This window comes from Calliphora vicina, chromosome 1, assembly GCF_958450345.1.
Source record: "Calliphora vicina chromosome 1, idCalVici1.1, whole genome shotgun sequence".
Lineage (NCBI taxonomy): Eukaryota > Metazoa > Arthropoda > Insecta > Diptera > Calliphoridae > Calliphora > Calliphora vicina.
In genome coordinates, this window is record NC_088780.1 from 90,555,430 (window position 1) to 90,583,377 (window position 27,948).

At 28.9% G+C, this 27,948-nt stretch overlaps 1 protein-coding gene across 1 annotated transcript in view; it reads right to left on the minus strand.

The window, feature by feature from the left end:
- Positions 1–4,315: 4,315 nt before the first annotated feature.
- The window catches only part of beat-Vc (beaten path Vc), a 114,463-nt gene continuing 90,830 nt past the window's right edge, over positions 4,316–27,948 (minus strand). The window contains exons 4-6 of the mRNA XM_065501125.1: positions 23,323–23,456; positions 4,595–4,905; positions 4,316–4,436 (exon numbers count right to left, since the gene is read on the minus strand). Coding sequence (XP_065357197.1) covers positions 4,316–4,436; positions 4,595–4,905; positions 23,323–23,456 — 566 coding nt within the window. The remainder of the gene's footprint in view (positions 4,437–4,594; positions 4,906–23,322; positions 23,457–27,948) is intronic.

The window sequence follows — 27,948 nt, forward strand, 5'->3', positions numbered from 1 at the left end:
CCCGACCATATAATACCCTACACTAAGTAAATGAGCAAAAACATTTTTCTTTTAAAAATATCAATAATTTATATTCTTGAGTGATTTCCGGAAGTGGGCCTTATATGGGAGCTGTGATCAATTAGGGATCGATCACCATGAAATTAGGTTAAGTGATTTATGTCTATATGGAAGTTATTTATGTTGAATTTTGTGTGTATACCAACATTTTTAAGAGTTTTATGCACTTTAAAGTGATTTTCGGAAACGAGTCTATATGGGAGATATGACTAATAATGGACCGATCATAACAAATTTTGTTGACATGAATTTCGTATATATAAAACTTATTTGATGCGAAATTTGTGTAGATTTTTATATGTTTAAATTAAACATTTATGACCGATAAAGTCATATTTCCGGAGGAAATTTGTATGGGGGCTAGGTGAAATAATGGAGGCTTGGTTCTTGGGCCGAAAAAACTTTATGTACCAAATTTTATCGAAATATCTTCAAAATTGCGACCTGTAATTTGCGCACAAGGTTTACATGGACAGACAACCAGCCAGCCAGACGGACATCGATTAATCGACTCAGAAAGTGATTATAACTCGATCGGTAAACTTTAAGGTGGGTGTTAGACTAATATTTTTGGGCATTACAAACATCTGCACAATCGCATTATACCCTCCCCACTATGGTGGTGTAGGGTATAAAAATATTGAATAAAATGTCATACAATAATTGGCTATGATCAATAAGAATATAAAAACAGCAGATGTCCAATTGCCCGGATACCTTTTTGTGCAAAATCAGTGCTGTTGAAAATCACATTGCATAGCGTTGCATTTTGTATGCTACTAAATAATATAAAGGATTACTTTTGGGACATCTCGAACAAAAATAAGTAGTCTTTTTGTCAAATTTTTAGTTAATTGTAGAGGTGTATTTAGTGACTAACTCAAAATCCAGTAGTTATATTACGATGATTTTAAAAATATTTATATTTATAATAACAACTTTTAAAAGTAACGGGTTTTTAAATACTAAATAATATCTAAAACATATTAATACCTGGAACAACTTAATTAATGTATAGCTAACAATACTTACGTTACTGCAGCACTTATAGAGAAAAACACTTGAAAAACCAATATAGTAAATTTATAACAAATTCATAATTTTTTATCTCTCATTGTTTATTTATTTATTATATTATTTCAGTAATGCTGAATTTCATTAACCAATTCCACTTAACTAAAATATATGTATTTTTATCTGTATCTGTATCTGTATCTGTATCTATATCAATACAATCTTTATAATCACCAGTAAATCAACATACAAAAATGCTCAGACATACAAAAAAAGCTATGTATTTATATTAGAGGGGCCCCAATAAAAAATTAAAATATTCCCAACTAAAATAAAAGTATTTTTTATTCTACTTTAACATTTATTAAAATGTTTATTCTGGGTGCAGTATTTGGTGAGCTGTATCAAAGTATAAAAGTGTCCTTTTTGAAGGTTGTTATGATTTGTTATTAATATTTCTTTCAGAGGCAACGTATGAATTATTGGTATCATGTAAAAGATCTTTCAATGCCGATTCTAAATTTTTGGCAAAGATTTAGGTTTCTTAAATTTATACGAGCAAAACAAAAAATAAATTTTATTGACAGCATCCAGTTCAAAAATATTATATTTTGACTCACAACTAAATAACAATTTATACAAAAGGGACTTTGGGTTCTTCAAATGTTTCTGTTTATATTATTGATATGAACGGTTTTCAACGTGTTGTCGGTTATTGTAACCATAACTATGGAGCATATTTCTGACAGTTGTGCTTGAGCTTTGAAACCAAAATATAACAAGTAGTCCGACTCTTTGACAGCAGTACCCAAAGAATAAATATAGTTTAATATACATAAATTCACTAACGCACATTATTTTAAATTTTTTTTCATTATGTTTTGCATTTTTTCTTTTCCTAACTAAAAAAATATTTATACCCTACACCACCATAGTGGGGAGGGTATAATGCGTTTGTGCAGATGTTTGTAACGTCCAAAAATATTAGTCTAACACCCACCTTAAAGTATACCGATTGACCTAGAATCACTTTCTGAGTCGATCAAACGATGTCCGTCCGTCCGTCCGTCTGGTCGCCTGGCTGGCTGGCTGTCCATGTAAACCTTGTGCGTAGAGTACAGGTCGCAATTTTAAAGATATTTCGATGAAATTTGGTACATATTATTTTTTCGGCTCAGGGACCAAGCCTATTGAAACTGGCTGAAATCGGTACATTATTTCACCTAGCCCCCATACAAATGTTCTCCCGAAATTGGACTTTATCGGTCATAAATGTTTAATTTATATATGTATCTCCACAAGTTCCACTCCAAATAAGTTTTATATACACAAAATTCATGTCACCAAATTTTGTTACGATCGGTTGATAATTCGTTATAGCTCCCATATAGACCCGCTTCCGAAAATCACTTTAACGTGCATAAATCGCTTATAAATGTTGGTATACACACAAAATTCAACATAATTAACTTTCATATAGACGTAAATTACACGGCCTAATTTCATGGTGATCGGTCCATAATTGGTCATAGCTCCCATATAAGGCCCTATTCCGAAAATCACTCAAAAATATAAATTATTTAAATTTTAAAAGAAAAATGTTTTTGCTCTATTACTTAGTTTATGGTATTTTATGGTCGGGCTTGACCGACCATACTTTTTACTTGTTTTTATTAATTTCGACTACTTGTTATACTTTGTTTGAAACTATTCGTCTCGTATGTTAGGAGCCGATTTGTTTCGTTTTTTAAGGTATGTACCTTCGAAATTTTTTTGTTTCCCGTCCGATTTCATTTTTTTGCAAAGCGCTCGGCTAGGTCTTGTAAAAACTTGTGTGTGCTATTTATCACTTATAATTTCCGAGTAATCAAAATTGTACCATACCTTGGTTCGCTTTTTTCAAAATATATTAGTTTAGAACTGAATGGACTCATATTTTCTTTGTTACTTAGACAACCAAATTACCAATTATATACAACAAATTTGAGATCAATATCTAAATAAACGATTTTCAATTTAAAAATAATGGAAATAGTAAATTTTTGCTGTTTTTTGGGCGTAATGATGACTTAACTCTTTGTTTATTAAAAAAAAACTTTCTTTAAGAACATATAACAATTTTATGGTCTTCTGTAAAGTGCTATATTTTTGAAAGACGGAGTTTTAAAGTGGCATATTTTTGAAACTAATTGAGATATTGACTTGAAATTTGTAAGACCAAAAATTAAGTTATCTAAACCAAAAAAAAAAATAGTTCGAAACAAATGCGGATCAAATTGCCGAGCGCTTTCCAAAAATCGGATGCGAAACAAAAAAATGGCACCCTACTTTGAGCCATTATAGCGCCGCCCATGGATCATTTGTAGGGTCCATTTAAAATAGGGTCCAAGTCAAATTTTATGCTGATCGGACCAGTCGTTTAGCAATGTCAGATTTATTTCCAACAAATTTTGATTCTGCTACTGTGGAGTGGGGCTTTCCGATAATATTTCCAATTTCACGTAATGACATTTACAAGAACAATAACTCAAATGTTCTGTGAGTAGTTAATAAATTATTTGAACGCAATTTTTAGTCATCACAGTAATTTTTATACCCTACACCACCATCAGTGGGGAGGGTATAATGCGTTTGTGCAGATGTTTGTAGCGCTCAAAGATATTGGTCTAACGTCCACCTTAAAGTATACCGATCGACTTTGAATCACTTTCTGAGTCGATTAATTTCGGGAGGACATTTGTATGTGGCTAGGTGAAGTAATGGACCGATTTCAGCCAGTTTCAATAGGCTGTATTTCAAAACACGGAAAAACCCGTTAATTACTTTAAGTAATTCTATGTAAATATTAAAAAAAAAATAATTTATCTAAACACCTTTCACATGATACCAATATTTAATATGTTTCCTTTGCTCACCAAATACTGACACAGGGACACAATTTTTGAAAAATTGTCTTTTCAAACGTGCTGAACATTAATTTTAGTTTGCAACATCGATACCTTACTTTTTTACCATATAAACTGGGCTACCCTAATGTATATATATGTCTGTTGGCATGTACGTATTTGTATGAATATAACAAACATAAATCAAACTTATTTACTTACACAGCTAATCCCTCCTTAAGTGTTAACTTAAATATGTATTCTAACGTTAATAACTCAACTCAACAAAACCCAACCAAAACTCAACTGAAATGAACCAAAAATAAAAAAAAGTACTCGAAAAACTACACAAGTAGCTAACTTCGTTTCCGTGTGCTGCCGCTCCGACTCCTTGCCACGAACAAGTAGTAACAGCAACCTGTATGCCACAAATACGCAAGAGTCATCATCATTAGAACATAAATTAAACGCCACACACTACAACTCACGAATTTCACAACTGTGCGTGTGAGTTTGTGTGTTTTAATGAGAACGGCATTAGAATCGAGGAGACATGCGGAAAGGGAAAGATAGAAAAATTAATATTTTCAAATTATTTTTTAATGCTGTAGCTAGCAGTAGATTGTATGCAACACTTACATTTAAAATCAAATTGCGGCAGTGGAAATCTGTTAATACTGTTTGCACTGCTACTTCCTCCCAGTAGTCGTTGTTTGTTGCTGGTGTCAGCCAGTGATAGGATTGTTGCACGTACCCTTGTTGCGCGTCGCACACTTGCGATGCCCATGATATCGGCAACACATTTCAATTCTAAAACCTCACTCTTACCGATGAAACGCTGATCATCCACATAGATGCGTAATTGCAAATTGCTGGCCGATAAAAGGAAACCATCTGAGCTGCGTGAAATTTCATTGATTTGTGGTTGCACCGTTGTCATGGATGCCTTTAATAGATACAGATATGTAATTTTATATGCATGAGTGTTTGTTCAAATATTTTACCAAAACTAGAAAATAATTTATAAGTTATGAGATGTGTTGAGAGTGATGCATATTTATTATATATGTATTTTTGAATGGCATTATGATGAATATTATGAATAACAGCTGCATATTATTAATATTTAAATATTTAAAAATAAAAAAAAATAATTATTTTATTAAATATCCATTTGATAGTGTGTTATCAAGATATTGATTTTAAATATAAGAAAACTTTGGATGCTGTGTATAATTTTCTAATTAGATGAAACCAATATGTTTAATTATTATGCATATTAGAATGAAAAACTGTCCTTTAATATAACCATATACAATGGGTGATTTTGTAAGCTAGAAAGCAGGTATTAAAATCAATTTTAGTGCAACATTTATTTATTGTTTTATTTATTATTTTTGTGGTTGTACAATGTAATCAGCTTGTTGAAACAGGTAAGCTCGCCGACCCATTGTGCTACTACTCTAGAGAACTAATTAATTCCAGTTTAATGAGAGAAAACGGGGTCGAAAAGAACATTTTCTATCAAACAAATCATTTTTTGAACCTTCGCTCTTCTGAATTCTATAATATCCCAGCAAAATTTTTACTTACTTAGTAAGACAGTAAGTAATATTGGAGCAAACTGAAAACTTACTAATTTTTTGAATTTTTGTTCGAGATTTCAAAAAATTCATGCGACCTACGTATAAATGTACTTACATTCAGCTCAGTTATAAGTAGTTACATTCACAACAAGAATATGTAGCTAAAAAAAACAAAAAAATACTGCCTTGTGTGGGAATTGAACCGACAAAGTACCTACTCTACTAAATTAAATAATGCGCTGGGTAACCACCACTCACTACAAAATAATGTATGCGGTAACTAGTTGCCATTACCAAAATTCACAAAATGTTTGTTGGGATTTGTGTCGGTTTCATTATTATTGAGACTTTCTACATTTTGATTAAGTACTTATTGTTTTAGTTTCATCCCCTTTTTACCATCACTGATTGTTTTTTTTTCTATCATTTAATATTCGCAATTTGTTTCAATTCCATTTCATCCCCTTTTAATTATGAATGAGTTGATCTCATCAATGAATTTACAATATCCCGTTACATTTTTTTTTACTTTTGAGATTGTTAATGATATTTAAGAATATCAATGGAATTTAATATTCTGAATTTATCAATGAAAAAATAAGATAGGTATACATTAGGGTATTCATTCGACTAATGATCGTTCGATTAATCGAATAATTTCTTACGAATAATTATTCGAATAATTTAAAAATGGCCATTTTCGAATAACGAATAATTCGAACAATTTTATGTAGAATAATCGAATAAAACGAATAAATGTTCATATACATTTAAATTTATTAAATTTCTTTAAATTTTTCATAATTCCAAATTTAAATAAGTATTAATGACTCACAAAAATTGTCTGAAATTCGACAAATAACTAAAGACAAAGGGACTTTCGATCACTGTAGATAAGTGTTCCGATAGCTCCTTCCATAAATATATAAATATTACCGCAAGAAGTTACAATTCTAAAAACAAATCTTTAACTTAGGGCTTGAACCAATGAAAATAAAAGGTACGGAATAAAATATTTGTTATTTAGCTGGCGAAATATTAGAAGAATCGCAATAATAATCAAAATATTAACTTAGATTAAATTAAAGTGGAGTTGAATGTGATTGAAAATGTGATTTTGAAACAGTCCACACTGGGCCAGAGATCCCATTTTTTGGGCATAATTAGAGCAGTGGATCTATGAAATAAATAAATATCAGATATAAGGTTTTCGGTGACGCTGATTACGATTCTGCAAAAAAAAAGTAAAAATTCAAAATGGCGGACCAAAAATGGCGGTCAAAATTTTTAAAAATTCAATTAATTAAATTTTTATTGAACACGTTTTGTAGACCTATGGTCACTGATTACAAATATGAAGTCAGATTTTGAAAATTGAATAAACTGAATCCAAAATGGCGGATCAAACATAAGAAAAAATTAAATATTTCATTTCTTAGAAGTATTTAAGATGAAGTTATTATGAAATCATTGGCTTATGTATTACAGGCATAAAACTATGCCATACCTTAATTAAATTTGAAATACTTGAAATATTAAAAATGGCGGATCAAATATGGCGGTCATCAATTATTATTTATTGTTATTATATATAACAATTACTGAAAATATATAATTAAGATAACTGGATAATTATGAATCTTAATTCTTATTGCTAAAAACTAAAAATGAGAATCCAATATCCAAAATTAGTAATATGAAAATTATTCAGCCAAGTATGTTTTCTAACTAAGTGGTAGTAAATTATTTTTTTTTTGTTTTTTATTAGAAAAGTAATAATTAATAATATTAAAAAGTAATATACATATAGTAAGTAAAAATGCGAAATAATATTAATAACAATAAATAAAAATAATAAAAAAAATTATAGAAATTCATTAGGGAAATTAATTTTTAATAAATTAATCCTTTTCGGTCATAAGTTCCAAGTTACTTAATCCGTTAAATTGTTCTAGTAGATCCCAATCATTCTCTTCATTTTCTATAAAATTATTTGCTTTTGAAATTTCGGGTATAGCTAGTAGATTAATGACAGCTTCTGGGAGTGGTATATGTTTGTTTCGGCCTATTCTAAAACATAAGCTTTCCGTAGATATTTTGGGATATATCTAACGGTAATAAAATACTATTTTACTCAAGATTTTTTTTCAGAATAACTATAAATATCGGACATTCGACAATAGTTAATATAACTTATAAATATAAAAAGGTGTTAAACAGATATTGAACTTGTCATTTTTTTTAAATGTGAGACTAATATCTGCCAATTTTATCATCAAAATGTTATATTACTAAAAATTAATTTTAATTTTTTCATTAAATTTTTACATGGTAAAAATATCCTGAGTTTCAACGACTATTTTTATATTATCGGCAATAACTCTTAAGTTTATGAACAGTCGCAGACGGTCGCAAAATTCTGGACAGCGAACATATCAATGCGTCGATTGGTACTATAACCATTAAAATATCCTCTGGCACTGCTTGGCACTAGGTTTTGAAACTTAAAGTTTTTGGAAAAAAATCATATTTATAAGGTTAAATAAAAAAATTTTAATAATTATCTTCAAATTACTAATAATTTTCATTTTTATTTTAAGCACCAGTTCCATCTGTTTAATTAACTATCATTTCATGTAACTACTTTTGACTCATGTGAATATTATATAATATTTTTGAAATATAAATTATATTCACAAAAATATGAAAATTTGAATTTGACCTCATGTCATTTGCAAACGGTGACCCACAATGATACAAAATTTTACTGGTGTAAAGCTCAAAGTCCCCAGACTGGAAATATATAACTTTTTTTCTTCTCTACCTGATATGGACTTTTTGCCAAAAAATGGCATCTCTGGCCCAGTGTGCAGTCGTCGAAAGTGATATTGATGACATTTATAATGATAACGGTGAAATAGACAAAGGCCATGATCTTAAAATATATTTAAGTGATGTTATTAAGAGCGTACGTAAGTGTTGCAAAATATTTAATAAATCGAATGATAAACACAAGTATTGCAAACTAACATTTTGCTGCAAGAAAAGCATGGAGTTCATCTAATTATTAGATTCTAATACATGATTTTGAAAATCTTTGTCTAACATGGTAATAGACTTTTTGCGTATTTGTAAATGCGTCAATCATACACTGCCTGACTTCAAATTAGCCACGTTCACTGACAATGATATCAAAATTTGGACAGATTTGTGTAATTCCCTAAGACAACTTGATTAAGCAAAAATTCAGAACCCTGATAGAAATTGAGGGTATAATGCAATTTGTTATAAATAATTTAAATAAACTGAATAATTAATTTACTAAAGAATTAGTTACTCATTTTAAAACCCAAATTAATGAACGACATAAAAATGTTTTTAATACGTTTATATACTACTTGAATTCAGGATCATGTCCAACTAGCTCAAATTTTTTAAAGCATAGCTCCAAAACGGAAACTATAGGATTTGCTAGTCTATTGTTTTGCAGATTGTTCAGGAGTTAATCTGGTCAGAATATTTCTGATGAAAATTTAATGATGGACTTTGTTTTCGAATGTTTTTTATATTAACAATATTTGAATTGTAAACTTTAACGTTATTTTTTGTTTGTCTTTAACAATAAAATATTAAAAAACCGACATCAAAATTTCATTATTTACGTTTTTAAAAAAAATTTAAATTATTCGAATAATTCGATTAATTTTAAAAGTGTGATCGAATTATTCGAACAAGTTAAAATCTCTTATTCGAATTATTCGTTTTATTCGAACAAGAGAAAAATCAAATAATTCGAATACTCTACATATACATATATGCATATCAATTCTCTTTAAGTTGTTCTTGACTTGATAAAACGATGAACGAGATGGTGCAATTTAGTTGAAGATTAAGTCGATGATTAGTTATAATTTAATTATATAAGAATTTTAAAACTATATTATTATAAAATAGTGGAAAAATTATTTTAAATTAAAATAAAAAATAAAAATATTTGTATATACAGTACGGGCTCGATTTGCGCAACCGAAAGGAAATCGAGGTTGTTGCGATATTCGAAATGTTGCAATAAGCAACCACTATATACGCTATTATTTTTTATTATTTCTTTAACAAAAACATGCAATTTAATTAACAAAAAGTAATTAATTCATTTATTAAATAAAACAAAGTAAAAATAAATGGTGTAAATAAATATAATATGTACTCGAATAAATAAAAAAATATTTTAATAAAAAATAACTGTGAATAAACAGCCAAAATTCTTTATGAGAGCAGTGTCGTCGTGAAAGTATTTTTTAGGTGCCTATGGTTTGGCAAATAGTTTTGAATTACGCTTCTGATTGAAAAAACAACCAGAATAAATAGAGAAGAGAATAGAATAACTTCTGAATAATATTACATATGAAAAAAAATAAAGTTGCACTTATCGGTTTTTGAAAATAAGTTGCAGTTATAAAGACTCTAATGTTAAAAAATGGGCTGTTGCGCTAATCGGTCAGTTGCAATAATTAGGTAGTTGCACAAATCGAGCTCGTACTGTATATTCTTTCAAAACGGAAAATATTTGAAAATATAAGATATAAAAAGATTCGAACCGCTAATGTCAAATACTTTGGGTATAACATTTGTCGGAGACAATTTGCACCCATGTGCTGTGGACAACGTGGCCGAATTTCAATTTATATTTGGAACATTCAAGACTCCATTTTCTAAAGTCGACATGAAACCTCATCATTACACAATTTAAATTTTTCGTAACGAATTAGAAAGAAAATTTACAAAATTAAAATTAAATTCCATACAATTAAATCAAAATTATGTAATTGATTTGAATTATAAATTAATTTATATTTTAACCAATAATTTTATATATAAAACCAAACAAATATTTTATATATCTCTTTGTTCCCTGTAATTATTATTGTAAAATTTATACATAAAATTTGTTAATACCCCTAATGTTTATTGTTTCCTCATTTTTATTTTTTCACTCTTCAAGTGATCATTTATTTTGCTATTTTTGTAATTTATATTTTAAACAAGAGCTTTATTGTAATTCTTAAAAAAATTATCCCTAAGTGTTCTTATTGTAATTATAATTATTGAAATTTGAAAAAAGGCAAAAATATCTGATGTTTCACCAACAGCAACTGCACAGGCCTGAGCAACGTTAAATGAAACTACAGTGAGTAGCAAAATAAATTAATGAATTACAATTAAATACAATAATTTATATAGGTATATTACATTTCGATTTTGCATATTATAACTTTAAATTTTGTTTTCATTTCAAATGTGTATTTAAATATTTTGTTTATTAATAAATTTAATATGAATTCTAATTAATTTGTTTGACGGTAAGGTAGCCAAACTAATGTAGTGATGGTAATGTATAGGGGTTCTCAGGCAAATAAATAATACTTGAGCTATAGGTTTTTAGGAGCCATTTTGAATTTCGTTATGTTTTATCATATACTACGTTTATACGTAGCCTGTTCGCAAATAAAAATAAAAATAATTTGGTTACGGAAAATTCTTATTTTTTTAAATGCAAAAATGAAAGAATTAAAAATTCTTGATTGTCTTGCAATCCAATTAATGCAAAAACGCAATGAAATATTTCAAAAACGAAAGAAATACTAAAAATACTAAAAAATATGGCAATGTTTAAAATCTTATTTGCAAATAGTGTCGTTAATCAGAAATTGTTTTCGTGAGTTAGCTATTTACAAATAAAAAATTAATTCACTGTTTATATGGCTAATTTGTCAAATTTCAATATATTTATTTGCGAATAAGTCGTGCGTATAAACGTAATAATAATACTGTTTGAAAATCTGACCTTTAGTTTTTTCAAAATGTTAACAAAAGATGAACTTCCTTGAAAAAGTACATATTGTAATTTTTTCGATTATTTTTCTATTTACATTTGTTAAATTTTAATTCGTTTGTCAATGAGAAGCAAAGAAAAGGAGATTTTTTGAAATCATAAACCTTTTATTGAAGAGATAGATATTAAATTTGGAGTATAAAAGATTTTCAAAAAAATGTCTATGATTGTTAATCAATCTGCTGTAAATGGCAAATTTGGAAGTTTTTAGAATTTATTTTGGACGTCAATTCTAATTAAAATATTAACAAAAAGTGAATAATTAAAACGAATACATCAAGGATTATTTTTTAAAAATTAAAGTTCTTCTTAAATGTTTGAGCATCTAACTGTCATGACCAGACGATTTTGATGTGTTTCAACACCTTAAAATACCATGAATTACTGAAGTGAAAACCTGTCTTGATAAGAGAGTTTTATGATTATTTTAAAATATAAACCTAGAACCAAAGTATAACAAGTAGTCCAACTCTTTGACAGCAGTACCTAACTCTAAGCATGTGTTAGTTAAAAAATACCTAAGTCTAAATATGTGTTAGTAACAAAAATGTACATTGTTGGTGCCTTTTTAATTTTCACCAGACAAACAGAGTTCTATAAAAATGTTTAAATTTTAATTTATTTAAATTTTCTTCTATTTCCAATACCAAAAATTAAAACTCTGTTCTATAAATTAAATTCACCACAAATAAAATTATGTGTCAAAAATTAATAAAAAAATAAGTTTTTCATTTGAGCAAAATTAACTGGTTTCGGGAATAAAAGTGTCCAGCAAAGTGTTCAAAAAATTCGTAAAATATTGTGTAGAAGTGTAATAACGTGGTTCGGTCTTTATTTAGTCGGAAAATAGTAGTTAAAATTTCAAGTATTTTGATGTGTTTAATTCTCTCACAAGGGTGTTGAATTCACACGGTACCCGTATATGTGGGAGAGTAATTTTAAAAAATTGAGAGTTGGACTACTTGGTATACTTTGCCCATGGTACAATCAGTTACCAGGTACAATTATTAGAGAGAGTTTCCAATGTTCACCCCTAAAACGTAAAACTATTTATTTAGTAACTTAACTTTTTTTAATTTGTTACCGCGATATTTTTTAAATTTGTTACGTTTTAACTGAAATTATAAACACTTATTAAAAAAATATAGTTTTTCTTCAATTGTTAGTAAATTTTTGTAATAAAAATTTTAATTCAATTATTTTTTTTGGCATTTCCTTTTTATATTTTTTAATTTTCTTTTGTTTGACGTTATAGGGAATGTATAATTGAGAACATACATACTTTCTAATAATTGTACCTTGCTTATTCTACAATGTACTTTGCCTAGAACCATTGGGTACAACTTCTCTTCACACGTACTTGTGATATGTGAATTCAACATACTTGTGAGAGAAATTAACACATTAAAATACTTGAAATTTTACCTTTGATTTTCCGACTAAATACAGACCGAACCACTTTATTACACTTCTATACACTATTTTATGATTTTTTTTTTACAATTTACAGCACATTTTATTTCCGAAACACGTTAATTTTGCTCAAACGAAAAAAAATATTTTTTATTAATTTTTGACACTTAATTTTATTTGTGGTGGAATTTAATTTATTGAACAGAGTTTCAATTTTTGGTATTGAAAATAGAAGAAAATTTACATAAATTTAAATTTTAACATTTTTATACAACTCAGTGTGTCTGGTGAAAATTAAAAAGGCACCAACACAATCTCAAAACTTTGTACTAATACATTCTCACGACTTAGGTTTTTGACAACAGACTTAGGTTTTTTCCCTCTCAGTAACGCTTCTATGGATATATTATTCTATGCCTAGAACAATAAGAACTTCAATCACAAACAAGACCTTCACAAATTTTGAACATCGATAAATACAAAAATTTTGAAAAAAGTTTTGTATTTTGCTAAAAATTATACATATGTCTAATTACAAAACATTTATTTTGATAGATTTCTTTTGAGAAAAAAGGTCCCATTTTTTTAAAAGAAAGTCGAACAAGTTTTTGATTTTGGAAAAAAAGTAACATTTTTTTCGAAAGATTGAAGAAATAGCTATCTAAACTATTTGGGACTTTGATAGGATCAATAGGTAGTAATTAAAAACACATGTTTGGCCAAAATCTCTAACTCAGTGAGTTCATGATCGATCTTGTTGAAAAATTGTTTCTGAATTACTATCCAATAGGACTCGATCGGAAGGCATCGGTTTCAAAAGTTAGTTCACTTGATATGAAATAGATTGGTTTAACATCAGAAAAAATATAGAATTTCCTGTATAGTTGCAATTTTTTTTAAATTTAATTTAAATTTAATTCTTCACTCCGTATAAAGTTCAACATTTATTTAAACTGTATGTTGCAAGCATTTTGCGATTAAATTTTCTGGTCTAAACTTGATTTAAAAATACCAAAAAGTATAGAAAATAAACCAAAAAACGCCATTTCCCAATTGCAGTTTTAATCAACATAAAATGTCAACGTTAAACACAAAAACACACCCAACTAAACTACAACAACACGCATTTCACATAACGTGTGCATGTTGCATGCGTCCATTCATTTGGCCAACAAAAACAAAATTGCACATGGTGCAATAAATCACAGATGCCAAATAGTATAAAAAGCTGAGAATAAAAGTACACAAAAACACCGAAAACAGAAAAGCTAAACTTTCGAAAAATACCCAATGATGTTTTAAATTGGTTTTCTACACAAACACCAAACAATCAAATGGGTAAATACCCAACATCATTACACCGACAAAACAAACCAAAAAAAACACTAAGTTAATAAATAGTAAAAAACTGCAAAACTACTAACTTTGCTATAAAAAAGAACATAAATGCAAGTGTATAGTGTGGCACAAAACAGCTGTTTTAGTTTCTGCTAGTAGAAAGTAAATAAGGAGTATCGATAGGCAAACAAAATATACTCATATCAATATCAGTCAATATCTGTATCATCAATAGGAAGGATTTGATGGAGGAAAATCTCATTAAATGTGCTAATAGCGGCACTATTCCGAAAATGGCACAATGTTGAGGATTCCGCGCTTAACTATAATGTACCACTTACGATACGTCCGAAAGATAAATCAAAATAAACCAACAAAATATAGTAACGGGACAAGAATTTACTTATGACAGCTACTAATAAAACAATTAAGAAAGTATGGTTGGTCAAGCTCGACCATATAATAGCCTACACTAAGTAAAAGAGCAAAAACATTTTTCTTTTAAAATATCAATAATTTATATTCGTGACTGATTTTCGGAGGAGGGCCTTATATGGGAGCTATGATAAATTATGGACCGATCACCATGAAATTAGGTCGTGTGATTTATATCTATATGGAAGTTATTCATGTTGAATTTTGTATACCAAAATTTTTAAGAGATTTATGCACGTTAAAGTGATTTTCAGAAGCGGGTCTATGTGAGAGCTATGACTTATTATGGACCGTTCGTAAAAAAATTTGGTGACATAAATTTTGTATATATAAAACTTATTTGAGGCGAAATATGTGGAGATACATATATAAACTAATCATTTATGACCGATAAAGTCCAATTTCGGGAGGACATTTGTATGGGGGCTAGGTGAAATAATGAACCGATTTCAACCAAAGAACCAAACCGGTCCTTTGTGTCGAAGTATCTTCAAAATTGCGACTTGTACTTTGCGCACAAGGTTTACATGGACAGACAACCAGCCAGCCAGACAGACTGACGGACATCGTTTAATCGTCTCAGAAAGTGATTATAAGTCGATCGGTATACTTTAAGGTGGTTGTTAGACTAACATTTTTGGGCGTTACAAACATCTGCACAAACGCATTATACCCTCCCCACTATGGTGGTGTAGGGTATAATTAAGGTAGGTGCAAAGCTACGTAGGAAAATACATTTAAAAACATTATTATTGTTACAAATAATACAAAACTACTAACGTTATCTCGGCATCAAAATTTCTGTATTTCTTGACCTCTATAATTCATATACTCACAATTTTTAGTAATACACACAATTTAAAAAGTTGCATTTGTTTTGTCTTTCATTGTTAGAAGTACTGTAAATATATGTACTTATATTAGACTCACTTCGTATGGAGAGAAAAAAAGTGATTTTGTTACCCCCTCAAAATATATTTTGGGTCTAGCGATAACCGATCGTGAGCTGGACCATTTAAAGAAATAACATTTTCTTTTGTTTTTTGAAAGAACACATATAATATTGGGCATCATTAGAAAGGGCTCTTGCAGCCACATACAAATCTATATCTGTCATGTCCAAAGACAAGGATTTAATATTAAAACATTTGTTTTTTTCCAAATTTACTTGATTTAAGAAATAATGTGTTAATTTTATTTTCAATATTCGTACTAGTTCCCGAAGTCACCTGATTTATTTACTTTGATGACGTGTGGCGCAATGGCAGCTGGAGGTGTGGGAAATCTCAGGCATATGGAATCGACTATGGACAATTTTAGTTATTTGAATATTTTAAAATAAAATTTGAAAGCTAGCGCCACTAACTTGGGCATACAAGACCACAATCATTTCTTGCAATGACCCAAAGCACACTTCCATTATTGTGCGAGAATGGCTCCTCTATAACGTTAAGGAAGTGGTGTCTCACCCTTCCTAGAGCCCAGAATTAAACCCCATAGAGCAGCTATTTTGGAGTAAACAATTCACCAACATGAAATAACTAATAAGCAAATGCAAATGAAATATGTCATCGTTCAAGAATGGTGCAATATTGGTGCAAAAATTACATAAAAACTGGCTTTATCGATGAAAAATCGCTGAAGTGACGTAATTGCTACTAAAGTTCACCACATTGCATATTGTTTACGCCAAAAACAACACTTAGCAATTTTCCTCATTTCCCTGCAATTCCTATTTTCCCACAATATATATTAATGCAGAATGCTATGTGTTGCAGTAACTTCCACTTGTCATTAAGTTATAAATCAATCGTAAATAGTCATAAATACTTCTTTTTATGACTATCCTACTTGTTCCGTATTGGTAAGAATCCATATTTCAAATCATTTAATAAATAATTAGAAAATTCCTAATTTATTTGTTTTATACATTCCTTTTCGTTTCATATTGTTTGTTAAATTATTCTGAGTACAAAATCTAAACGATTTCGTTTCGGCTCAGAGAGTTTGAACAACTCTTCCACTTTATCCAGTCTTTCTCCCCTTCACCCAGCTTTTCAGCTAAACACATATTAAGGACATCATATGTCATCATAATATGCATTTTATGAATGGATATGTAAATTTATTTAAAGATTTTTTGAGTTAATATTTTCAACTATTTTTAATTTTTTTGTTAAAAATAAATGTGAACCTTTTTTTATTTTACTCTTAATTGGCAATTTTAATAATCACTTCTTGGACTTTTAAAAAACATTTACTTTATTCGAATCGGATAAATATTTTTCGAATTATAAACAAATGTATTTTCGTCTGTATGTTGTACGGGCCTATATAAAGTAAATAAAGGAAAAAATATATTTTTCCACATTGCATTCAAGGCAACAATAAGTACACACAATTACAGTCTATTAAATATTTTTATATATTTATACGTTTTTTCACTCATAGTGTAAAAAATTATCAAAAAATTGCCCAACTTCAAGAGGCCATAAAAATTAAATTCGAGCTAACTTTTCAAAACCCTTTGGCGGTTCTGTTTCCTTAATGGTCTACTTTCATTGGAATTGTTGAGGCTGGTTTTTCTGGCTGCACAGTGTAATAATAACACTTCGTTATTTCGAAAATGGAGGATGTTGCATAACACATATTCGCGTAACTCGAAAACGGTTTCGTTTATTGTAAAAAGTTAAAAAAACCGAAATTCCGTAGTGGGGCTTAACATGTCGTTAATCTTTGCAGTCGTTTTAGAAATAAAAATTTTTGTGGCAAGTAAAAAATTATTTTTAAGCTAAATTTCGAAATTTTTGTTTTTTAAAACGTCATGAAATATTGGAAAATGAAGCTACGCTGTTACTTTTTTCTAGGCGTATAGAAAATAAAGTTCAAAACAAAACAAGTTCTAAATGATTAAAATCTGTTTACAACTTTTGATTTTATAAAGAAAAGATCAAGCAAATATTGCCTAATAACATTTTAACATTTTGTCCCACATTTTTACAAAAAGTCTTCTATAAATTTTTCAATTTTTAAAAATTGTATACATTTTTGAAAAGAAGACACAATTTTCTTTACGTTGATGTATAATATAAAATAATATAGAAAAGTTAAAGAATCTTGCCATTTTGTAAAAACGACTGCATTGCCGACTATTGCAGTGTCGGCAATAGAAAACAGTGCACGATGTAGCTAATTGCTACGAGTTATGTATCTTATCTTTTGTGAATAAAATTAAATGTTGTGGACAGATTTTAATCATTTAGGGCTTGTTTTATTTGGAACTTCATTTTCTATATGTGTGAAAAAAATTAAGAGCGTACATGAATTTTCCAATTTTTCATGAAATGAAATTACTAAACTTACAGTTTTGATTAATTTTATAGTTCTGATCAATAGAGATAAATTTATGAACCTTTTCCGGAAAACCTTCCATTATTCTGTCACTTTATTCGATCATCTCCGTTTAAAATGTACCACATTTTTGGATACTTTTTTGTGCTCTTAAATTCTCTAACAAGATCGCAATATCTCTCCACTGGCCTTAGCTCCAGGCAGTTTGGAAGATTTGCTTCTCTTGGTACAAGTAAGTGGACACATTAAGAAGTCTTATAAATTGAAGCATCTTCTTTTGTAAACATTCCTGTGTGTGAATTTCGGTATTTATAGAGTCCGTTGTGACAAATATTTGCCGCAACTGCATATTGCTTGCCGTGTCAGCACTCCTAAACTTTCTACAACAATTCCTCGAGCATCAGCAACATACAAATATTGAACATACGTTTCGTCATCCATTATGCAGCATGTATATTTTTTGTATAAAATTTGACTTCATTTACCGTGCTCTGTCTTTGGCCTCTAAATTTTTAGAAGAGTTCCTGTTGAGCCTGTATGTTTTAAACCTTCATTGGCTTTAACTTTTTCTACCAAATAGTCCGAGTACTCAGTACTTTGCTACCGGATGTGTTGGGAGCTCTTTTGAAAATGCTTTCTATTTATTGGCTATATAAACGTCATGTGGACCATTCTTTTCTATCGGTTTTCTCCCGATATTGTTTAATAATATTGGAATCAGTTTGACGGCAGACCTTTGATTATTTGACCAACTTTTTGTAGGACAAAGTTGAGTTTTGTTGAAAATATTTAATAATTTTAGTACGCACTTTTTTCTCGTTACTCATTTTAATCAGATTAACAACAAATGAACATAGTTGACTTTAGACATAATAACTGACATGCTTTACAAAGGTAATTTGACCAAACAATAAAAAAAATTAAATAATACTTGGGTTAAAAGTTTTATGAAAAACCTGTGTTGAGGTTTTTTCGATCTCAGTACTTATTTAAATGTGTCCCAAATTTCAATGTCTTGAGAAAAATTAAGAGTTTTGTAATAATAAAAAATATTTTCTAAAGTGATTCCTTCTTTATTTTTAACCCCTTTTTCATCCATATACACGCAGAGAAAAAACATGGTTGTGGTAACCATAAACTAAGAGCAACATATTATGATCAGATTTAAGCTTGTAGTCCAAAACATATTATGATCATTATTGGTATCATGAAATATCATAATATGTTCTGAAATAATCATATTATGATACAAATCAATCATAACATGTTCTGAAATAATCATATTATGATATAAATCAATCATAATATGACCCAAAGTAATCATATTTATGACCCAATTAATTCATAATATGATCCAATGAAATCATATTATGATCCAAAGTAATCATATTAATATTTATTTTTATAAATACAAAATTTTAGTTTTGAGGTGCTAAATTCCCAATTAAAATATTATTGATAAATTCACTGAAATTTATTGTTATGCGCTCTAGGAAAGTTAAAGATAATATACAAATAAAACTATAGAGCGAATGGGAATTACATTATTTAGTTGTTGTAAATATATTATGTTTACATCTTAAACATATTATGACTACGCGTATAGAAACAACATTTAATGGTTGTACATAACATAATATGTTTACCTATTTATCATTATTTAGTTGTCCGAACCATTCGGTTGTCGTAACCATGTCGAACCATGTTTTTTCTCTGCGTGTATCATCATGGAAATAAACACATGTTTGATGGATTAACTCCAAATTTCAATTACTTTTATACATTTTGCCAAATTCCAATTTTTTTGAGCACTATATACTTGACACATCAAATATCGACATGTCAATGATCATGTTAGAAACCTGATTTTTACCAGATTGTATGTCTGATAAAATGCGAACTAGTGCGAATATTGAAAATAAAATTGACACTCTATTTCATTAATCAAGTAAATTTTGAAAAATTTCAATTTACTTTTAAAATAAAAAATCCTATAAAATCGCATAAATTATGGAATATAGCCTTACGACGTTACAAATTACGTCGTAAGGCTAAAATAATGTGTTTTTGGAAAATGGTCCAGCACACGAACGGTTATTACAAGATCCAAAATATTTTGGAACACATCCTAAACCAAGGTTTATTTTGAGGGGGTGAAAAAAATATTTTTTTTCAGTGAGTCGGCTAATGTACATATATATGAATACATACATATGATTCTAAATATGAATGTGATTGTGCACACAATAAAAATAAAATATTATATTGCTTACAATATGAAAGGATAACAACAACAACAATAATACATACTAACAAGTACATATACTGCAGTGTGTATTACACCGTGCAACAGTCTTTTGTACACATTGAAAAATCCGTACATACGAGAAAGTAAAGACCATTCATAGTAATAGTTTGTCAGTTTGTCTTTATCGGGTCAGATGTACTTTAAAATGGACTTTAAAATTTAAAAAGTTACACAATTTTCCAAAAATTATATGATATTAATATCGAGGGACTATATTCAAAACACTCTATCTTTGATTTTCATGATTTCTATTGTGTGAATTTCATAACAAACTTATTTTTTTTTTTACAGTTTTATTTCCATTTTTGTTATTTCTCTATCTTATACAATTAATTTTTTCCGAATGCAAAAACCTCTATCTTTTCAAATAATTAATTTTCAAACATATTTTTGAAATAATTTCTTCTTGCAATTCTTTTTTTCTTACTAGTTTTTGCATGCTGAACATGAATTTTACATTTTTCAGCCTTTTTTTAAAAGTACGAAAACTGAAAAGAGCCCTTCATTTAGAGGAGGATCGCATAAACGAAAATTATATTAAAATATTGACGAGTACAATATACAAAAATTTCTCTCATTGGAAGGCAACGAGGAACATTAAGCCACCGGTAGAGGCACAAAGCGCTTTAAAAAATTCTGACGGAACCTGGGCACGAAGTGCTATAGAAAAAGCCTCAGTATTTGCTGAACATTTAAGTGAAGTATTTCAACCCAACTCCACGGCAAATGAGTTTGAACTAGAAGAACTGCCAGCTTGAACAATGGCTAATGCAGCCCAATTCGATATTAGTCCTGAGGATGTTAATAGAGTAATTAAAAATAAATTAGACTTGAAAAAATCACCGGGATATGATTTAATAACGCCATCAATGATTAAGAACCTACAAAATGTGGCAATAATTGTGCTATCTATATTGTTTAATGCGATCTTGAAACTAGGAATTTATCCAAAAAATTGGAAAATTTCTCAAATAATAATAAACCGGGTAAAGATTTAACCCTACCATCTTCTTATAGACCTATTAGCCTACTCCCTTGTTTGTCGAAGCTATTCGAGAAAATATTCCAGGAAAAGATAATACCTTTTTTGAATGAAGGAAACATTATCCCAGTACACCAATTTGGTTTCCCTGAACATCATGGCACCATTGAACAGGTCAATCGTTTAACTGGAGAGATTAGAAAATCTTTTGAATTAAAGAAATATTGTTCTGCCGTCTTTTTAGACGTTGCTCAGGCTTTTGACAAGGTATGGCATAAAGGTCTAGTACATAAAATCAAATGTTTACTACCACTATGTACTCATAAATTGCTGGAGTTTTATTTATCGAATAGACTTTTCAGAGTTAAGTACAATGATTATGTGACGAGAGAATACAAGATTGGAGCTGGCGTTCCACAGGGAAGTGTACTAGGACCTAGACTATATTTGATTTACACCTCCGACCTCCCTACGTGCGATAAACTAAGAATTTCAACATTTGCTGATGATACCACCCTTTATTAGCTCAGACGAAAACCCACTCATGGCATCTAGTCAACTACATAATTACCTCGTACGTGTGGAGTCATGGTTGAAAAACTGGCGAATAAAGGTAAATGAGCTGAAAAGTAAACATGTTACGTTCGCTCTAAGGAAAAGAAATTGCCCACCTGTCACACTCAACAACGTTAATATACCGCAGTCTGATTATGTCACCTACCTTTCCACATAGAAACCAACAGACTTCACATGAAGTTAAAAGCCTCTAGCTTTCATTGGTTAATCAGTGACCAATCAAAATTAAGCCTTGAATATAAAGTCATCCTGTATAAGACCGTTTTAAAACCAATTTGGACATATGGAATTCAATTATGGGGAATGGCTAGCAACATCAGTATTGATCTTATACAGAGGGCCCAATCTAAAATTCTTAGGACCATGACGGGAGCACCATGGTACATAATAAATGAAAACATCCACAGAGACCTAGAAGTGACATTGGTAAAGGAAGAGTTCAAGAAAGTCCGTGAGAAATATATTGTGAAGCTGCGAAACCATCCCAATACGCTTGCAAGACAACTTGTGCAGACCCAAACCCGATCCAGGCTCCGTAGAGCAGATCTACCACCCCGCTAAGATGAGTGACAGTTTACAATTATGGCTCTCTTGTTGAAGAGCAAACAGTTTTAATTTTAGTTATAAGATTTAAATACTTATTGTAAGGTCGAAACAGACAGATTCAATAAATCAATAAAGCGTTAAAAAAAAAAATTAAAATAGCGAATGCCGATTCTGAATTGAATTATCATGAAAATATTTTACCTTTTTGTTTTTGGAAAATATAATGTCCATCGCATTAAAATAAATGGTTAAGGTTGGAATTTGCTTAAAAAGTGTCTACTTTTAAAATGTCGACACTTATTTTACGATAATTTACACCAATCAAACTCCAAAAACCTTAAATAAACAAAAATTTTTTCTGTTAACTGTTAACTTTTTTATCTTATGTTGTATTATTAGCAGTTATCCTGAATAAATCATATTAAGAACTGACAGATTGCATAAATGAAATCAAAATAATTTAATTTTATTAAAGTACAAAATCCTCTATCTTATCATTTTCATACATACACATTGAATATTTTGAGAAGAAAAACTCTTTATCTATCATAAAGTCCACAATAATGCTAAAGTGTTGCACTAAATGTTGCAACCAATTATATGTGAGATTCAGTAGTTTCTTTAAAAATATATTGTAGAACACCGATTTTTAATAGCTCAAGTAATGAAAATGAAAAAACGGTTTTTTGGTTGTGTTTTTAAGATAGAGAGTTATGAATATAGGCCCTCGATGTATAAAACTTTTGATTAAAAACACTAAAAAAATAAAAACACCGAGTGAATTGATATTTGTAGAAGTTGCTATATGATCTTTACTTTCATGTCTATGAAAAAAATATTAAAATTGTTACAGAGTGTTATATGAATTTAGTATGTATGTAATCATATGGCGAAAAAAATAAAAAACAACTACACAAACAAATGAACGAACATACCGTTTTATTGTTGATGTACCATGTAAGTGTTGCCGGAGGATTTGACCACTCTGAACTGCAATTTAAGATAATGGAATCACCGTATCTGTAGGTATGCTGAAGACCACTGATAAATGGATCAAATTTTGGTAAAACTGTAAATAGAAAACAAAAACCACAAATAACAATGGAGAATAGAAATAACAAAAATTATTATAAATATTTATATCAGTTTATATTATATGCATATATTTGTATATTAGGGACGCTCCGTTTGATGGCGGATATCGATGTTGTCGACTAAAATTAAAAGTTTAGTTTGTTTAACCGGGCCATTTTTCAAAATGTTTGTCCCGTTGAGTTGGATCAATGAACAAAATATTGATATAATATGAAAGGGTTTTGAAAGACGCTTTCAAAGCCAAATAGGAATTTTAGTGCAAATCCAAAGATATTCCAAGTTTTGTAATTTTTTTTACATTTTGACGTACATAGTTAACCTTCATATACATACATATATACATTAGAGTGTCCCTTAGAATTAAAATTTTTTAAATGTTGAAACGGTACCCCTTGAAAACTTTCGCTTGTTCTAAGAAGGGCAACCCGTGCCGACTTTCGATTTAGTTTTGAGGTGCATTTACAAGAGGAAAAAATGCATTTTTTTGTCAGTTTTTTAAAAAATTTAGCTATTAAGTAATTACTTTGGCAATTTAATTTAAAATAATTGAAATGTGAACGTAATTGTCGTTCTAATGAGATATAAAAGACAGAAATTGGTTAAAAAATGTTAAAGTTATTAAAAAATCGCAAGGCCATTAACGTGTCTCAGGCCACTAGAACAAGAAATGTAGGAACAAAATTAACATATTTTGAGAAATATTAAAACAAAAGTTTATTCTTCCTTTAAATAAATCCATATTTACTTGTATATGAGTTTTTATCTTCATAAGATACCGCTAATATACCTGCGATATAAATTTTGTGATTTTCGAGAAAAACTAATTTGTTGGCCATATTTTGGCGAATGAGCCCAATTTCCTTACTGTTATTAATTGTAAATAAAATCTGTTCAGAATATTATAGCCCAGGTAAATCTAAATTCTAAGTATAGTCTGAAAGTTTTTCTAAAATCGGAAAACGTTAACCCTTAAATCGTGAAGGTCAAAAGTCATATTTCTAACCGATGCACTGTGATTCCAAATCAAAATCAAGGACAAAATTTGTTGGCGCTCTTTTTATATAGAATTGGTGTCTTCGATTCCAAAAAAAAAATGTTTAAAAGATCAATATAAACTTTTTTTCAAGTTACAGTAGGGTCTAGATATATAAAAATCAATAAGGAAAAAAATATATCTAAAAATTCCATTCCGTAAAAATCTAAAAAAAAGTATTTCTGCAGGTGCTGGCGGCTACAATTTTTTTACAAAGACATTCCCTAGAAGTTTCTTTAAATTATGTATGTATATAGTCATTGGACGGGCTTCGACGGTCTTTTTCTTGGCAAGCTATGTAACATTCTTAGAAGAAAAAAAATATCAGTATATTTGAGACCAAAGTTTAAAGGACTATAACAGGAAAATGGAGAAGCCCATAAATATAAGATATACACTTAATAAAAGCCTATATCTATGTTTTGAAGTATGAATTTCTATATGGTTTGAACTTCTGGCGCTCCTGTCGAGAAAACGAAATGTCCAATTGAAAACCCCATTTGTATTGGAGGAAAGCAGATAGTCAGCTTCCAAAAGAACTTCGTTTTTCAAAATTCTGAATATACCGATTTTCATAATTTTGTCCGCCTAGATTTTGATTTGAAGAGCCTTTCAAAAACCTTTCTTACGATACCTATCTTAAAGAGTGCTGAGGAGTGGGTGGTGGCTAACCCCGAAAATGCGTACCATTCTGCCTTTTTCTGTATTCTTTAAAATTATGAAAATTTAATAAAATAAATGTGTATTTCTAAGGAAATCATATTAATGAACCACTAATATTAATATATTCCGTATATTTAAATTAAATTAGAATTAGATTGAATTTCAAAACGGAAAAAACTTTGCACTTGAATTATATGGGGTTTATAACGTATTAAGTTAATCTACATATGTTATACGTTAAATTTTGCCAAAATTTAGCCAAAATAAAAAATTTATAAAAACCTTAAACAAGACTTTTTATCCTTTGATACAGTTCACTGAACCCAGGACAAACATTTTGAGAACCATTATCTTAGAATGAATTACTATCATATACAGAAACAATGTTCAAATTTATAAAGGGTTTATAGAACAAAATTTACACACACAATTAGTTTTATAAACTTTTGATAATTTTCAAAATTGTTTCTGAATATGAATGTTAAACATTTATTTTATTTGGGAACATCTACAACTTTTTTTGGAGTCATCTAATGTAGTGACTAGTGTTTATAAAAAACCGACGTTTTGAATAACCGGTTTGTCGGTTAACCGAAAATTGGTTATTTTTAGAAAATCGGTTTTTCGTTTAACCGACATCGAAAAAAGCAGTTCAACCGGTTACCCGTCATATATTTGTAGAAAACATAAAATGTCCTATAAAGTATTCACATTTGTTGTATACTTTAGGGAATGGTTAATATTAAATAACTATTAATATACAAAAGTGCTAAGTCCATTTTATTTTGTAAAAATTTCAAAATTATTATCTCAGTCAAATGGAATTGAGTATAAATATTATGGTATTCAATTAATCGGGTTTCTGGATTAATCGGTTAATCGAGCAAATAATTAATCGGGGTTTAGATTTAATCGGTTAATAATCGGTTAATATTAAATTATTCGATTAACCGAATAATTTCTATTTTAATTTTAAATTGAAAAGAAAAACACGAATTTTGTATACTTATATAAGCATTTTGTTACTAAAAAGAACAAAAACATAAAAAACAAACAAAACGTAATAATTCAACAAAACAATAAATAAAAATATACACATGTGAGTTCTTTTTTTAGATTTTAAGGAGATCTTCTAAAATAATCTTTTAAAAAAAGAATGTAATTTAAATGCTTCAATTTTAAACGATTTTATTTAGTTTTAATTAAACTTGACTTGAAAAAACTATCTCACTGATTGTAGATTTGGAAAAATCGAAAATAAGTCACGATAAAAAGTATCCAATTTCTCAGTTCTTTTTTTAGCCGTTTCTAAGCATATTTTTTAGATTTTAAATACTTTAATAGTATCGTTAAGTTCTGATTAAAGACTCGTTTCAGTAATGTCTTTAGTTTCGTCTATTACCATGTCGTCCTTCAACTCATTATCACAAAGTTCATCATAGAATATTCTAGAAAAAATGTCATTTCCAAATTCCTTAGTTTCAGTTTCCGTACTTCAAATAACTATTGCTAGAAGGGAATGTTCACGAGTTAAGAAATTAAATTTTAAAAAATAATTCTGTATAAAGTGCAAAAAAGAGACATTTCGGTTAATCGACACAAATTAATCGGTTTATTCGTTATTTGAAAATCGTCAATTTTAAATTATTCGAACAGTTAACCGACAAAAATTAATCGGTTAACCGATTACCGGTTAATCGATTGAATACCCTAATAAATATGTTCTTAACTATATAATACTTTTTTCAATTATTGGTTTATTCGATAAATTTCAACCAAAAAATGTTAGTCATCAATTTTTTAATTAAATATTTGATAATTTTGAAATTTATTATCACCTCGACTTTCTGATATGAAACAGAAAATGTTACAAGTCTCAAAAAAGGACATATAAGATGCAAACGCACTTCTTCTTAGCTGTGCTTTTTTGTCATTATAATTCATACCAAATATGTAAGTAAAAAAACTCTATTATTATCAACAAATTTAAATTGTAAAAAATTAATGCATTTTTCATGGTAGAAAAGAACAAAATTAAGTAAAAATTTAAGTTAAACCAGTATGAAAGAACTAATTTATATTATTGAAATTTATGTCAAATTTGAATGTCTCGAGCAAAATTAGGAGCTGAAAGAATATACTAAAATAAATACAAAAAAAGTAGTTTAAAGTTAGTCCAGTTCTAATTTACTTTTTTTTACCAGGATAAATGCTGTTGGAGTATTTAGTTGTCTAACTAAATATTTTGATACCAATATTGACCATGTTTGTAACATGTTGTTTACCAGATTGTTAACATGCGAATCAAATAGATTTTTAAATATTTAAAATTATTAAAACAGAATATAAATATTGTAAAAATAACAAAAAGCTTTTTTTGAAAATGGTCCCGCACAAGAACTTTTATCACTAGAACCAAAATATTTTGAAAAACATCATAAAACGAATCAAGAAAAATAGCGGTATTCTTAAAGTTAAAACATCAAAAATGTTATCTCTAATAACTAATTCTTTTTTTTTTTTTTGAAAGATATCAGTGTTATTAATAAAATTTAAAATTAAAGGGTCAACATATGAGGAGCAGCTGAACAAAATGTACTTTTTCGAATTTTTTTCCAAATTGATTTTTTGGTATTTTTATAATATTTGGGTTGAAATCTTCTTGAAAAAATCAATTTCCCAAAATTTTAAAATTTTGAAAAAAGTACCTTTTGTTCTGCGGCTCCTCATATTATTTATCCAACTACAATTACGTAATATTAGGTGCATC